This window comes from Fukomys damarensis, unplaced genomic scaffold (genome assembly GCF_012274545.1).
Source record: "Fukomys damarensis isolate Sample0158 unplaced genomic scaffold, DMR_v1.0_HiC HiC_scaffold_5, whole genome shotgun sequence".
Lineage (NCBI taxonomy): Eukaryota > Metazoa > Chordata > Mammalia > Rodentia > Bathyergidae > Fukomys > Fukomys damarensis.
This window is the reverse complement of record NW_022900917.1, coordinates 27,796,445-27,811,585: the sequence shown is the minus strand read 5'-3', so window position 1 is coordinate 27,811,585 and position 15,141 is coordinate 27,796,445. Positions and strand designations below refer to the sequence as shown.

The window sequence follows — 15,141 nt, the reverse complement described above, 5'->3', positions numbered from 1 at the left end:
AAGATTCCTGCACTGACTGTCCCGCGGCGTTTCCTCAAAGCCATCATTCATGGTTGAGTTTTCCTTCGTTTCTCAACTAATGAAATTCGAGGGTCAGACCGCCCCGATCACTGGGCTTTATCCCTAGCACAGATCTGGGTTTCTAGAGCCAGAGGAGGGAGGACGAAGATGCATTTGGCCAGTGGGGCGAACCTCATCTTCAGGGGAAGTGGGGTTTCCCTCGGAGCCGGGCCCTGACGGTTAAAGCAGGGTGGCTGTGCGCGGGCGATGGCTCATCCAGGTCGAGGAACCGAGGGGACTCTGGACCTGCATGCATGCCTCACACGAGTTTGCCTATCCCAGATCCCTGACGTTGGTGTCTGCCCTATTTCAGTTTCTGAATTTAAGTTTGAAAGACCATAAATATATTAGCAAGTAATTATGTAACACTCATTATTCGTAACTATGTAACCATTCGAATTCTCAAAACAGCATCTATGAAGTAAGTTTGTAATAGTATCACCCCATATTACAAATGAGGAAACTGAGGCACAGACTGTATCCCCAAATGTTTCTCTTTCTCAAAGGTACCATTTACGGTGCCATCAGAATTGGAGCTGAGCCGATTGACCCCAGAATCGTGGTCCTTTTCTAGGGGTCAGGATGTCCTCTTGCCCAAGCTGGGGGATTCACAAGTGTCTTCTCGCCTTCAGGTCCTGAGCACTGGCACCAGGACTTTCCCATTGCCAGTGGAGAGCGCCAGTCCCCAGTCGACATTAACACCAGTGCAGTCAAGTATGACTCTGCCCTGAAGACCCTGTGCCTTAGCTATGACCAACCGATTTCTCAAAGGATCATCAACAACGGCCACTCTTTCAATGTGGAGTTTGATGACCCCCAGAACAAAGCAGGTCAGTGTTTAAAAAGTAACTTGTGCCTTTTAGCCATTAGCTGCTTTCCAGCTTAATGGAAGAAATCAAGAGCACTCACGGAAACTCCTTAACACTACAGTTTGTCTCAGTACTGTGAGATGTCATACTGATTGTTTTCATTGCAACACAGAGATAGCAGATTCAGGGTCTTACTTTTTCTCCCTTGTAAGATGCCTGGCTTTTATGAAGGGCATTGAATAACCACAGTATGGCTGTGAAAAGTCACAAGAGGTTTCTGGATTAGCCAGAATAAAATTTGAAACAATTGGAATGATAAGATTCTTTCTAAAATATGTCTTCCAGAGTGGATGCCCATCTATTAAAAATTATATCTTAGTGTGTTATTGCCAAGGTAGCAGTGAAAAGTGAGGAATATCTGTCAATTTAAAATAATTTACATTCTTGGAAGACGTTGTATTCATGACCATTTCTTGGTACTTGGCTATTGTGATAGAGGTGGGAGCATATTTTGGTATCTACCCAGAAATTCATGACACAGGGAAAGGTGTTCAGAGATGGGGGATATACCTGGCTCATGACTGACAAGTCCAGTTACTGTAAATTATTTGTAGTAGGGCTGCTTATAGGATGCCCATTGAATCCTTCTATTTTATTTAGAAACAGTTGAGAAGTCTCATTTAGACATAGTAGCTGCCTTTTTTGCTCACTGCTTGATTTAATTGCCAGTGTCCTGTTTTGCCGAGTTCTTTCCTCTGAAGGTCACTGAATGAAATGGTGCTGCCAACCCATGGCTTTTGGTGGTAGTGGGAGGAGTGCAAGAGCACAATGAGAAAAGCCAGGAAATGTTCAGTAATGCTGTCACAGTTTTGGAGTAATGACGTATGATGCTAAGGTGCAATGTGTAATTAAATCCATTATGGTTAGATTGACTCTTTTCTAGTAGCTGGACATTATATTCAGTTCAGTTTTGAAAAAAAATTCTTCAATCTCTTTTGGAAATTTTTGAACTTTGGTTTTCAGAAACAGAGATTCAGGAAGACAGTTTAATAATAGTCATATCCACACTTGATGCGGAGATTATCCGAGAAATGCTTTCCACCTACCTGTTCTGTGCATAGACTTCTTTAGTACACGTAGACACACCCCCACACACAGACACTCAACACATACACAAACATGTAGATTCGTACTGTGTGGCTTTCTTATGGTTACAGTCAAGTAGGGGATTATGTTGAAGACATTTTTTTTTTTCCAACGATTTGGCTTACGTTGCTTTGCCAAGTATTTCTCCCATTCTAAGGAAACAATGCTCAAATGATAAAATTTAACACAATTCTTTTGTCTTAAAAATTATATATTTATAGCCTGATCAAAGGTCTCAAGATATTGTACATACGTATAGAAAGGTACCTCTAAAATTTCATTTTTAGTCATTCAAAATCCAGAAAAAGTGAACTATCTTAGTCTAAAGCTCTCAAATTCTTTCTAAAGAGCCACAGTGAAATTATTGTTAGCAATGGATGTAATGCCCAGCTAATTAATTATTTACCCTATCGGATGCTATGTAGAAATTTAGAACTGGATGCTTCAAGTGGGTGTTTTTGAGAAGAATGAGGAAACAAATGGGAACCGATGATAACAATTCCCTCAATGGTAGCTTTTACAAAGGTGTTTGTGAAATTAGTTGTTCCAGTAATGCATAAAGAAATTAGTTTCCAGTAATGCATATTCCTGGAAAGTTGATTTCAGCTTTTAGCCTGCTGGCTGCAAGCCTCACTTTGGAACAGACAGATCTGAATTTAAGTTTTAGCTCTGCCACTAACTAGCTTGGTGACTTCGGGAATGACAGTAACTTGACTTCTCTGAGTTTTAGGCTTCTGTAGCTGTGCTGTTGGGATAGCAGTAGAATCTCCCATAAGACACTGTGTGGAGCCCTTCACCCAGCGCCGGAGCACAGCAGCTCCCCAGGGTGACCCCTGTGACCACACACCGTCTGCCTGCCTTTACTGCAGGAGTGCTGCAGCTTATAGTGCCTGTGTTAAGGTCTCTGAAGAAACTTTAATCGGCTTTCAAATTAATTTCTTGTGTTGCGGTGAAACATCCTGTTTATTATATTAAATGTGTGCTGCTTTTATTTATGACATTATCATCTAATTTCTTTCACCTGGAATATATTGTTTGGTGGATTTTTGCATGAGCAGTAATTGATTAGAGCTGGCCCCGTTTTCCCAGCTATTTCTTCTGGTGAATAATGGCTGCAGTTAGATTGTAAAACAGAATAAAAATATTTGATTTAGATAGGGTTCTAAGCGGCGTCTTTAGAGACACAGGTATTATCATCCACTAATTGTTATACAAGAAAATCGCTAACACCAGTTAAGTCCCTGGAAAGTTGAGCTTCATGAAGGTGGGATGGAGGCCGGGTCCCTCTGCCATGAATCCCCAGACTTTAGGCTGAGGATACCTGAAGTAGAGAGACATAGAAATAATAGACACAGACAGTCACTTCGATAAATGCAAAAAGGAAGTATTCTAAGGGACGGTGGAAATGTGGTGGAAGCTTAGGAATCTAGCTGGGTACTCAGAAAAGGGTTTTTGGGGTAAATAAGGCTTATATGAAGTCTCGAAGGAGTTTGATATCTTGGAAATAGAGTACATAGTATGCGTTCTAGAAAGGCAAAAGGAAAAAAGTATGTTAAAAGCAAGGGTAAGCAGTAATAGAGACTTGTTCTCCCCAGGACGTGGAAGACTTCTTTGTGATTTTGCCAATGTCTCTTTCAGTTATTTTGGTTAGACAAGAATGCAGAATATAGTGCCAAGGATTTAGCTCAGTGGTGCTGCTGCCTGCCTCGCAAGTGCAAGGACCCAAGTTTGATCCCCGGTAGCAAAAAAAAGAGCATTACAATGTTGACATAAAAGAAAAACCCATCTACAGAATAAATTAAAAACTATACCATGTGGAGAAATACCCTTTAGACTTAAAAAAAAAATCCTAGATTCTCAAAGTGAGAGCAAATAGTTGAAATTCTGTAGTCAACCCACTTAAAGAAACATGAAGAAGCAGACAGTTTAGGAGTTTAAATAACTTGCTGAGGCTCTTCTTCCTAGTCCACTGGAGAGACCAAAAAGCAATCACATAACAAAAGAAGTTGATATGCCGGGCATGGTGGCCCATGCCTGTAATCCCAGCACTTGGGAGGCTGAGGCAGGAGGATCACTGTGAGTTCGAGACCAGGCTGGGCTACATACTGAGTTCCAGGTCAGTCTCAACTACGTAGTGAGACCCTGTCTCAAAAAAACAAAAAACAAAACAAAAGAATTTGTTAGCCATAGTTAACAGTGCATATATACCATGTTTTAAATCTTGTTATATTATTTTGTACACTTAAGTCCAAAAAAAACTCATTATTTGGGTTACTTAATGACCTTTTTGTTTGGAGTTATATTTGATATTAACATTTTAGATATTCTTTACCTCTTGCTTTTTGCTTCAGTTCCTTTACTTTTCTCCCCTCCTTAATGGGATTTCAGCTTTCTAGAACTTCTCATAAATTCAGATTTCCCAATATGCTCTAAATATTATCTTATGTAAGTCTTTGGCTGTATGGAACTAAGCTGGTTGAGTTTATTGCTATTTAAGCTGGAGATAATTCTTTAATGGGCTTTAAGTAGGAGCTTGGTTTAAAGTTCTCATCAGTTTTCCTAAATTCCTTTATAACAAACCACCTTAATGGAAAATTGCTAAACCTTTATTAAAAAATAACTCTCCCTGCTTGAGATGTTTGTTTGCCAACTTTATCTGGGAGAAACGAATAATAGTCAAATAATTAACTTCTGCTAACTTATTAACTTTTATTAATGAGTAAGACTCCCCTGCGTTATCACAGAATTAGGGGCAGAAGTGCCCGGATGATTGCATCACCCCATACATCCTTCTCATTCTATTGTTTTAGATACTGGAATTCTTTTCGTGTTTATGTTATTTCAAGAAAAAAGAAGGAAACAGAATGTACTTCATGTGTTTCTTTCAAGTAGACCATTGTCCATGAGACAGTAGGTCTTTGTACCTGGATTCTGGTCGATTTTTCAAGGGACTTTCTTTTGAAGCTGCAAAATTCTCAAGCAATCACAAATTAAAAGGAAGCAGAGTGACAACAAATAAAAGAACTTTGCATGTGACATAAGCAGAACCCTAGATAGCTGGAAAACTGGCCAAAGCTGCAGTTAATTATATTCCTGTTGAAAGTGTCAATTTTACTCCTGTGTAACTGCTGTGTAGCTTAAACTAAAAGTCGTTCCCTTAAAATTTGACCTTGTTTACTCTAGTGAAAGTGACCCCCTAAACATTTTGTTTCAAAGCACTGAAATAAGCACGTGTGTATTTCTTGCCTACTCCCTGAGATTTTCTGTCTTGACACCTAGCCCTAGCATGAATGATTTCTGTCAGTAAACAATAAAATACACGATTTCATCAGTAGTGAAAATAGTAATGTGTCATCTAAAAATTCTCAAGATAGTCATGGAGAAGACTGTTTAGCTCCTAGAAATGTCATGTTTTTTCTGTGAAATTTTTCATTTGCTTCATTATTGGGAAATTGTTTAGCTTTTAGTTAAACTGAAGACAATTGATAGTAACTTGTATTTTGGATTTAAGAGATGATTGACAGCAAAGGGGCTTGTTTGTTAGTCACACGTGTCTTAATTAAGCAACAATAATAATGTTAGGAAGAAAAATATTCAAAAACGCTAAATTTTCAGTTTTATTTCATATGGGCAGTCTGAATTTCAATATTGCTGAATCTCCTATTATTAACAAAAAGCCCAAACAGTTTAATAGTTTTCCTTAGTAGTAATATACAAAGGTAGATTATTCTATAATGTTATACCTTCTGGTTATGTTGTGTTGAAATGATGCCAGATCATGAAAATTAAAACCGATGGAGCTCTTGAATTTGAATTTGATTTTGATTTTGAGGATTTTGAAAATAAATTAAAGTACAAAGCCCATTTGTATTTCTGTATCCTTTGTGGAACACAATTCACAAAAATCATATATTCCAGATTGGTCTATTGATTGATTTTTGTGATTGCTACAGGCCATTTTCTGAATTATCATAGCTTAAAGTAAATCTGTTTTCTAATAAAAAATAATTTTTAAAAATAGCAGAAATTGCTGACTATTTTTCCTCTGTAAAATCCAGCCATGTTAGTGGCAGTCTATAGGGTCCAGACCTATTGTATCACAGAATGTTTTCTTTCTTTTTTTGGTACCAGGGATCGAACTTGGGACCTTGCACAGGCAGGCAGTGGAACCACTGAGCTAGATCCCCAGCCCCCACAGAATGTTTTAACAGGAGCTAAAGCAGGTATCTGATGACAAACCCAGATTCCCCCTCACCCCTTTTAAAGCGCTCATTGAACATTTTAAAATAAAAGTACTACAATTCTTGCCTAATTCTAAATGTTCTGTGAAGCAATTATATTAAAATCCAGTTTAAAGCCAGGGATTTAGCTCAGTGGCTCTGTAGCATCTGCCTCGAAAGTGCAAGGTCCTGAGTTCAATCTCCAGCATTAAAAAAAAAAAAAAGAAAGAAAAGAATATACTTTTAAAGTCTGCAAGAGAGAATAAGAAATAATGGTGAGCTTTATTTTCTTAAAATTTAAAATCCTGGTATGATTATGTATAAGGGAAAAGGAGATACATTTACAAAGATCAAGGATTCATTTATAAAGATCAGCTAATTTAAATGCTTAATATAGCTCTATTTAAATAATTTTGTCAGTGGATAGAGCTAATGTTACAAATGGCATTTGTTTTTCATGATCAGCCAACTGGTTACTAGCTTTAAAGAGTGATTATACAGGAATATACTCAGTATCAATTTACTCCATAAACCTGTATTCTATTTTTAAGTGCACATTATTATAAAAAAAGGGAATTCTCCAGTTCTGAAACACCTAGTCTTGGTGTGGGGTAAGACTAATTATTTTTTTTACAGAAATTTCAGATAAAAATAAACTTTACCATTAGCTGATTTTGTGTAACAAGAAATGTAATTTTATCTGAACATATCCAAACGCATGTGTCTTAATAGATCTGTAATATAACACCTTTTATGATTAATTTTTTCTGCTTTCATTCTTCCAATTTTCTCCTAGCCTATTATAAGACAGAGCTGTCAGGGAGAAGTATCAGGAGACATAAAAGCCAATCTGCCCAAGTATTGTGTACTAATTTCATCCTTTACTTTGAACAGATGAATGAGTGTTGCTCCATCTAAGTGTATTTATGTGAAGTTAAGGGGGAAAAAAAAACTTTAGTGTATAGACCTCCCTTTGTCTTGAAAAGCCAAAAGAAACGTGAGCTCTTTCTTTTATAGAGTTATAAACCAAGGCTAATCAAATGCATTTAAGGCAACATTTGTTTTAATTATTTTACTAGAGAAATGAAACAGTAAAACTAAACTACTTTTAAAAGATTTTAACTACATTGATTAAATCTCAATACATGTAGAAAAGGTGTTTTTTTTTTTACTAAACTACTTTTAAAAGATTTTAACTACATTGATTAAATCTCAATACATGTAGAAAATGTGTTTTTTTTTTAAACAATGATTTCTCACTATCATGATCTGCTCAATATACAACTTGTTAAATCTCTACAGACAGATATAGATAGGTGAAGACTGGTTTCTAGTACTGATTTTACTGAATAAAGTTAAATTAACACCAGGATAGTAGAACTTCGGTATAATTATTGTAATTAGAATTTTAAGTCCTTGGAGATAACAGAGAGCTATACACTTTATATAGTAGATGATAGATCAGTTATTAGTGAAGAAATGCATAGTCAAATGTATCGATTTTACAGATGAGCAAATTAAGAGTTTAACAAAATCTTAAAGGAACAAAGCTAATTCATAACAGTGCAAGGATAATTCAAATCGATGAAACACTTACTACTTTACACATTCTAGGATGTCAGAACTGGTGTCAGAGGTTAGCAAATTAGGCACCGGCCATGGTGGAGGCCTGGTTCTCACATTTGCAAGTATTGAAACATACTTATATGTGCAGATATGTTGTAGATAGCTGCCTCGACTCTTCTAAATGATGCACAGAGAAGTTATTAGTCTCATTGAAATTTCCTCTGATTGGACTTGAACCTTGACTCTGAAATGAACCCACAAGAGAGACAGGCACTCCTTTGCTCATCATCAGCAAAAATGGGAAAAGTCTCCATCCTTCAGCCAGTGCATGTGAGAAAAAACACCAACTGATATGATTTTCTTCAGTATGTAGACTAATTCTGGGGCCAGGAATTTAGGTTAGTGGCACCGTGCCTGCTTTGGACGTGCAAGGTCCTGAGTTTGATCCCTGGTACTGGAAAAGAAAAAAGAAAAGAAAAGTATGTAGACTAACTCCGAATCTATATTTAATTTTCGCAGAGAGAAAATGTAGCTGTTGTACATTTAGTGCTGTGAAGCGGGTAAAAAGTAATATTTAGCAGCAGTGTGTTTCATGTGCCTACATATGTATGTATGTGAACCTACATATGTGCATGTACACAGATATATCACACACATGTACTTTTAATTTCAGAGCTGAAAGATGGACCCCTGGATGGCACATACCGATTGGTTCAGTTTCACTTTCATTGGGGCTCATCTGATGGGCATGGTTCGGAGCATACTGTGAATAAACTGAAATATGCTGCAGAGGTAAGTTAGGCTTCTTTACAAGGAAAAATGTTTGTAAATCATTAGTTAGCATTAATTTAAAAAGTTTAATTGTAAATTTAACTCACAGCAACTGGGCCACTTCTTTTCCAGAGGATCTTCACATTTGCTTCTTCTGTGCTTTAGTTGTGCGATTTTAATTAAGGCTCTAAAACTTCTTCTAATGTCTCCAAGGACACCATTTGCAGCAAGTAAATGAAGTCAAATGGGAGGAACTTATTTTAATACAAATCCAGAAATAAAATTCATCCTTTCCCTCAAAATTCTACATTTCTTGGTCTTCATGTTGTGGTTGAAATCACTTGCTAGTCCACCAAGTTTTAACTTTTTTTTTTAGTATCCATTAGCTGTGGAGAAAAGATCATCAGGTAAGATCTGTTGGCTTTTGATATGTAAATCACGCATTGTGGTTTTTGTCTCCCATGGTTTTAGCTGCACTTGGTGCACTGGAATACCAAATATGGGGATTTTGGAAAAGCTGCGCAGCAACCCGATGGACTGGCTGTTCTGGGTGTTTTCTTAAAGGTTAGTTGATGGCCCAGTTCCTTGTTTCCCGTTTTCAAGAAAGACTGACCAGATAGAACATTCATATCAGGCAGGATATTCTTCTGTAAAAGACTTGAGGAAATGCCTTCGGCTCTGAAGTATTTTCTGGTTTACTTCTTCCTCCATCTCTTCATACCATCTTTTGGGAAGTCAGAAAGACAACTTAGAAGGCAGCATGATTAGATACTATTTCGATTTAAGGCATAAAAAGGTTAACTTCAGATGACTGGTAGGTGTGTGTTTTTTAAATTTAACCTGAAGCCAAGATCACTAAGGTCTTGTTTTATGATAGACAGCGCTAAAATAAGATTAGATTCTGGAGGGGCCAGGGACATTGGCTCAGTTCTGGAGCATTTCAGGCAATGGTTGGACCTCCCAGTTTGAGCTGTCCTCTAGCCAGAAGTAAAGGGAAGTGAAGGATGGGATGGGCAAGAGATTCACGAGCCCTGACACCATGTACTAAAGTGGAAAATGCAGGTATTAATGAAGTCATCCTAGCACAGCACAAAGGGAGATGATGAATCTGCTCCCCAAGAAACTGCACAATGTGAGGTTGCTATGGCATGGGAAAGATGCTGATAAAGTGACCAGAAAGGAGTATGAGAGTCAGGGTCTCTTAGGAGGGCTAAAGGGCATACAAGACAAAGGAGGAGAGAACTTTTAGAAGGAAGAGTGTGTGATAGTGTTAAATCCTATAAGGAGGCTCGGTAAGATACAGCCTTGAAGAGTAAGCTTTACTTTGGCAGTTGGAGGTCACTGGGGGCATTTGAGAGTTAAGTTTTAGAACTACACAGGCAAAAGCAGAGGCAGTTTGAAGATGCAGTGATGGTAGGGATATCTATGTAGTATCAGTGTCTTCAAGCTAAGACAGATGGGAAAGTGGTATAAAGTGGTACATTTTGCTTTATTTTTTTGGAGAAGTTTTGCGACAGTGCTACCCAAATCAAAATGGCACATAGCAGCTGGTTTACTGTATCTTGTCTTTTGTGTTGTTGTATAGATTGGTAGTGCTCACCCAGGCCTTCAGAAAGTTCTTGATGTACTGGATTCCATTAAAACAAAGGTAAAGTTTAATGTTCTGCCCTTCCTCAGCGTACCTATTTTTAATATTCCACTGTTTTAGGAATTCCCTTTGGTCAAAATGAATGGTCTTATTAACATGTAGGGTGTGGATGAACAGCTAATAAAGATGAAATAGAGCTTATATGTTTAACTGTTTTCCCTTTTCAAAAGCTGAGCCTGGGCTGGAGGTTTAGCTCAGTGCCACTGCACCTGCCTTGCAAGCTCAAGGTCCTGAATTCGACCCCCAGTATCAGAAAAAGAAAAAAAAAAAAAGGTTGATCCTAATTGTAGTATAATTCTTAAGACTTGTGGTTGTTTAGTCTTGCTGTTATCAGTTGAAGATCAAGAGGTGGAGAAGAGGAGGAAAGAGGGGAGGGAAAGAGGATGAAAAAAGGAAGGAAGACGTGTTATGTATACTTACCAACTCTACACAAGGAATGTAAACATTGTGTACTGCAAACATGCACTAATGGAAAATAAGAATAAGAGAATCTTATAATGGCATGGAAGCTAACAGCTTATCTGCACAAATTATTCATTCATAAAGCAAGTATTTGTAGAATGCTCATTATGTGCCAAGCATTTTGCTAATCCAAGCGATACAATAGTGAACAAGGTGCAGAAAGCCCCGTGTCACGGAGATTTATGCTATGTGACTTCTTTGAATTCACTCATCCTGTGTTTAAATCCTCTCTGCAGCGTAGCTGTGTGGAGGTCACTAAGCATCTGTTTAAGTGCTACAGTCGCTTCTACTGATGTCCTCACCAGTAACAACCCATAAAGCTCATCCTTCAATTGAAACAGCATCTTTCTTTTAAAAGATGTGCCTTTTCCTCATGGTCGGACCCCCTTGAATGGAATATGCCCAACGCTGCTTCCTCCTGGCCTTACTGTCTCTCTCACAGACTTTCACTTACTGCTCCGAGCCTGATAATCTCTATAGCTCGCCTTAGTCCTTTTCATACAACCTAGTTTTATCTTTTCGCAGCAGCCTTGTCACTTTTCCAGTAACGCATCCTGTTTGCGTCTATAGTTTGAGAGTACAGCACCCAGAACTGAATGCAGTTCTTCAGTTCTGACACAGCTATCAAGAGCATATAGCAAGACAATCACTTCCTCCTCAAGTACACTATATTTTCCTTACTGCAGCTTAAATTTATTTATCGTTTTAGTGGCACAAGTCTCATAGTAAATGCTAAATATGATCGTTTAAGGACTTACTGGAAAACAAAATATTATTTTAGATGGCAAGATGAAAAGTGGACGTGTGAAAATAATAATTAGTTTTTCTTGCTCATACGTGGCAATTTATATTTCCAAGTCAAATATTTTGTTAATTGTTTTGATTTTGTTTGCCAGTATATGTGGAACCTCGGTTTATAAACAGTTACAGTTATCAGAGAGGAATAGACCTATTTATATTTTGTGTTCTCCTACTGGTCTCCTGCTCTGATCACGTAACAGTTGTCATCTGTGTGTTTGCGCAACAGGGTAAGAGCACTGAATTCAAAAACTTCAATCCTCGTGTCCTCCTTCCTGAGAGCCTGGACTACTGGACTTACCCAGGCTCACTGACCACGCCTCCTCTTCTGGAAAGTGTGACCTGGATTGTACTCAAGGAACCCATAACTGTTAGCAGTGAGCAGGTCAGTTTTCTGAGAAGTCTGCTTAGAGACAGAGCATTTAGCAGGGCCTGAGGAGCGTGGCTTTTGAAGTCAGATATGGCTGGGATGTAATCGTCTTGCTGCTGCTTCTAGTCTGGCAACTAGTGTCTGAATAGTATTTAGCAAATAAACAGTGCTTAGTAAATTGTTGCTATTAATCATAACCCCACATGGTTTGTTTACTATGCTAAATTGGATGGTCATTGTAAGGATTAATGAGAAAGATGTCTGTCAATGAATGTATTAATTTTGTGGTTATCTATGAAGAAATAGAGGCCTAGAAAACAGAAATTTTATGCTCCAGGTTACATAGTTATCAGTGATAATTCCCAGCCCACTCCTCACTTACATAAGTCCTCACCGCAGTTTTATACAAGAATGCATTTCTGAATCCGGACAAAGGAGAACAAGTATCTATAGGACTTACTGAAGGGCTAGGGATTTAGCTCAGTGGTTCCACCACCTGCCTTGCAAGCTCAAGGTCCCAAGTTCAAACTGCGCCCCCCCCCTGCAGTAAAACCTCACTGTAGCTTTCCATAGAGGCTCAGACCAGGTACTCTTACCTGAAGTGATTATTACAGCTTTTAAGACACTAAGGAGTAGTCCCAAAGGTGGGTCCAAGTGAACTTTTCATTGACTGTGTCTGAGCGCACAGTTGAATGTGGAAAATGGGCGTTTCTTAGGATTCACAAGAGGATGGGTCTAAACAATTTAAAGAAAGAGTCAGCAGCCAGCATTTTTAAAAATGACTGTTGAGTATGTTTTTTTTAAGTCACAAAATTTAGAGACATGTAAGTTTAGATATTCAGTGCACAAGAGAGATTGCATTGCCCAGCTTTATTGTTTCACTGCCTGATATTGTGTTGGTAAACAGTGTGAGTTACCGGAAAATTGAAGTGCTTTTCACCCAGCTGCCTCAGTGGAATCAGGTCTGGGAGCAAGGATTCTATTTTTGTGTTCTCCCTTAGAATATTTACCTATGAATAGTAAACATAGTTCATATCTCTCTTTAAAGGAAATCTATATCTAACTGGAAACTCACTTGCAGTATATAATATCAAAGTGGGCCAAAAAATAGTCTGAATGTTGTCCTTGTACCCATAATGTTTGAGCAGGCTTCTTAAGTAGGGAAAGAATATAATGCTACTTCTTATTTGTAGAAGCAGTGTTTGGGTCATGATTTAAAAATATGAAAACACCTTTGCTTCCTTCATTGAGAATAACTGAGCCTGCAAACCAGAGTCTGCCTTTGATAGATCTTATGTCAAATAGATTTATTGGGTACATGCACACCCTCGGGTAAGGACAGTGACCTACTCCATTTGTCCTTGTGCTTTGGACTTGCAGTTAAGATAGAAAATGATATTAAACTAGAAATGTTAATTGTATATACAGTTACAAAGTACCAATATAATAGTTGGGATATTTTTCATGTCATGTAACATGGAGTCTGGAGGTGGGACCATGCTCAGCCCACACAGCCTGAGTGCTTGTTCTTCTTTGTACTTTCTTTTACCTTTGCAACGGATGACCTGGGTTGTTGGAAAAACCCTTTGAGCACTACATCCAGATATAATCCCTTTCGAAGAGGAATGAAATAACTCTCCTATTAAGAGTGGAGATGCCTTTGCCTGATGGCCCCTAGCAAATGTTTCATACCTCCCTGGATAACACTATGACCCTTACTCACGTCTGGTGCAATCCTCACCAAAGGACAGTGATCACCATGGTCAGTCGAGACCTTCAGATTTACCTCTCTTGCCATTAAAGGAGAGGATACATATCTGTTCATGTGAAAGTAGAGGGGTATTGGGTGTTAGATAAGCAATATAAATGAATCTGCTACCTGGATTTTTCTATACCATCTGATGCTAAAATAAATGAGCCCAATTGACCAACGTGAAAATGTAATTTAAATGATGGAAAAGGAGTGTAAATTACTTACTCTATTTTGACCAAAAACTTCAATTTGTTTCCTAAGCAGGCTCTTCCATGTTCGGGAGATTCTGTTGTATGACTCAACCGTAGGTGTCCTTAGAGAATTTCTTTTCATTGTAGGAGCAATAGACTGTATATGCTTTAAGTGTTGTCCTATATCAGAGTAGACTTACTGGGAAGGGTGGGAGGGATATTATTTCATAAAAATGATCAAGTTAAAGGCCATAGGTTGATGGCTTCTATATGACCACCTATAGCACCCTTTTTCAGTTAGATTAGGTCTTGACAAGGAGAAGAGAAATAGGACTTTCCATGAAAAACCTCACCAAAAAAAAAGGCTGGTTTGAAGGCTGCCTGTGTCACAGCAGTGGGCCAGGAAAATGAAACAGGTTCAAGGGCAATAAAAAAAATCAATGACAATGGTGTGAAAACCCTGCCTGGGAAAATACATTCTTGGGTTTCTATATATTTAAGCAGAGATGCCAGCTGGACACTCGGCTTGTGGAGCTTTCAGATCTCAGACCCTTTATCTGACTTTACAGATGCTGTAGCTTGTCTTCCCTGTAGCAGAAAACAAAAATATCATTTGAAACTAGAGCTGTTATAGTTGTCTTACATGTTAGAGCTATGGACTTACAGACTTTTGTTGTTTAATGTAATAGGAAAATAAGCTCACTGAAAATTTTCTTTAAAATAATCCCAATGACTTTATGCATTGTACATATATATTGGTTTGTTATATGAAAGCATATACATGTGACCTGTATGTCCTTACATATCTATTAGGAGCCAAATCGAGTTCTGATCATGGATACATGGGACTGTGAATATTGAAGAATGTATTTCAAGATTAAACATAATGCTCATATATGTCAACACTATTGCAAAACTTCAGTTTGTAATTTAATTTTGTTTTATTGTCTCATAGATGACAAAGTTCCGTAAACTTAATTTCAGTGCAGAGCACGAGCCTGAAGAGCTGATGGTGGACAACTGGCGCCCCACTCAGCCACTGAAGAACAGGCAAATCAGAGCCTCCTTCAAATAATATGGCCATAGAGTCAGCATCCACACAAGGAATCTTTGGGTGTTTCCCTGTAGCTAAGCACAACCTTAACCTTGGTGGTTTGGACCCCAGCTGATCTCTCACCCGATGTGCTTCCTAATAAACTGTGAGGAGCAAAGCCAAGTGTCATACTTAAAGTGATTCCAAGATGCTATATTAAAGAAAAACTTGCAAAGTTCTTATATATTTGTAGCAAAGTTATCTTAAAGATGAATTATTTTGCAATTCAGTGACTTTTAAACTTTAGGATAGGG

General features: G+C 38.1%; 1 protein-coding gene across 1 annotated transcript; it reads left to right on the top strand.

The window, feature by feature from the left end:
• The first annotated feature begins 267 nt into the window (after window positions 1-267).
• On the top strand, window positions 268-14,877 carry Ca2 (carbonic anhydrase 2). Its single transcript, XM_010618816.1, has 7 exons — window positions 268-351; window positions 635-890; window positions 8,475-8,593; window positions 9,044-9,136; window positions 10,158-10,220; window positions 11,710-11,865; window positions 14,750-14,877. Exons 1-7 carry the CDS (start codon window positions 268-270, stop codon window positions 14,867-14,869), a joined length of 891 nt encoding a protein of 296 aa, XP_010617118.1. The 3' UTR covers window positions 14,870-14,877.
• Window positions 14,878-15,141: the final 264 nt, after the last annotated feature.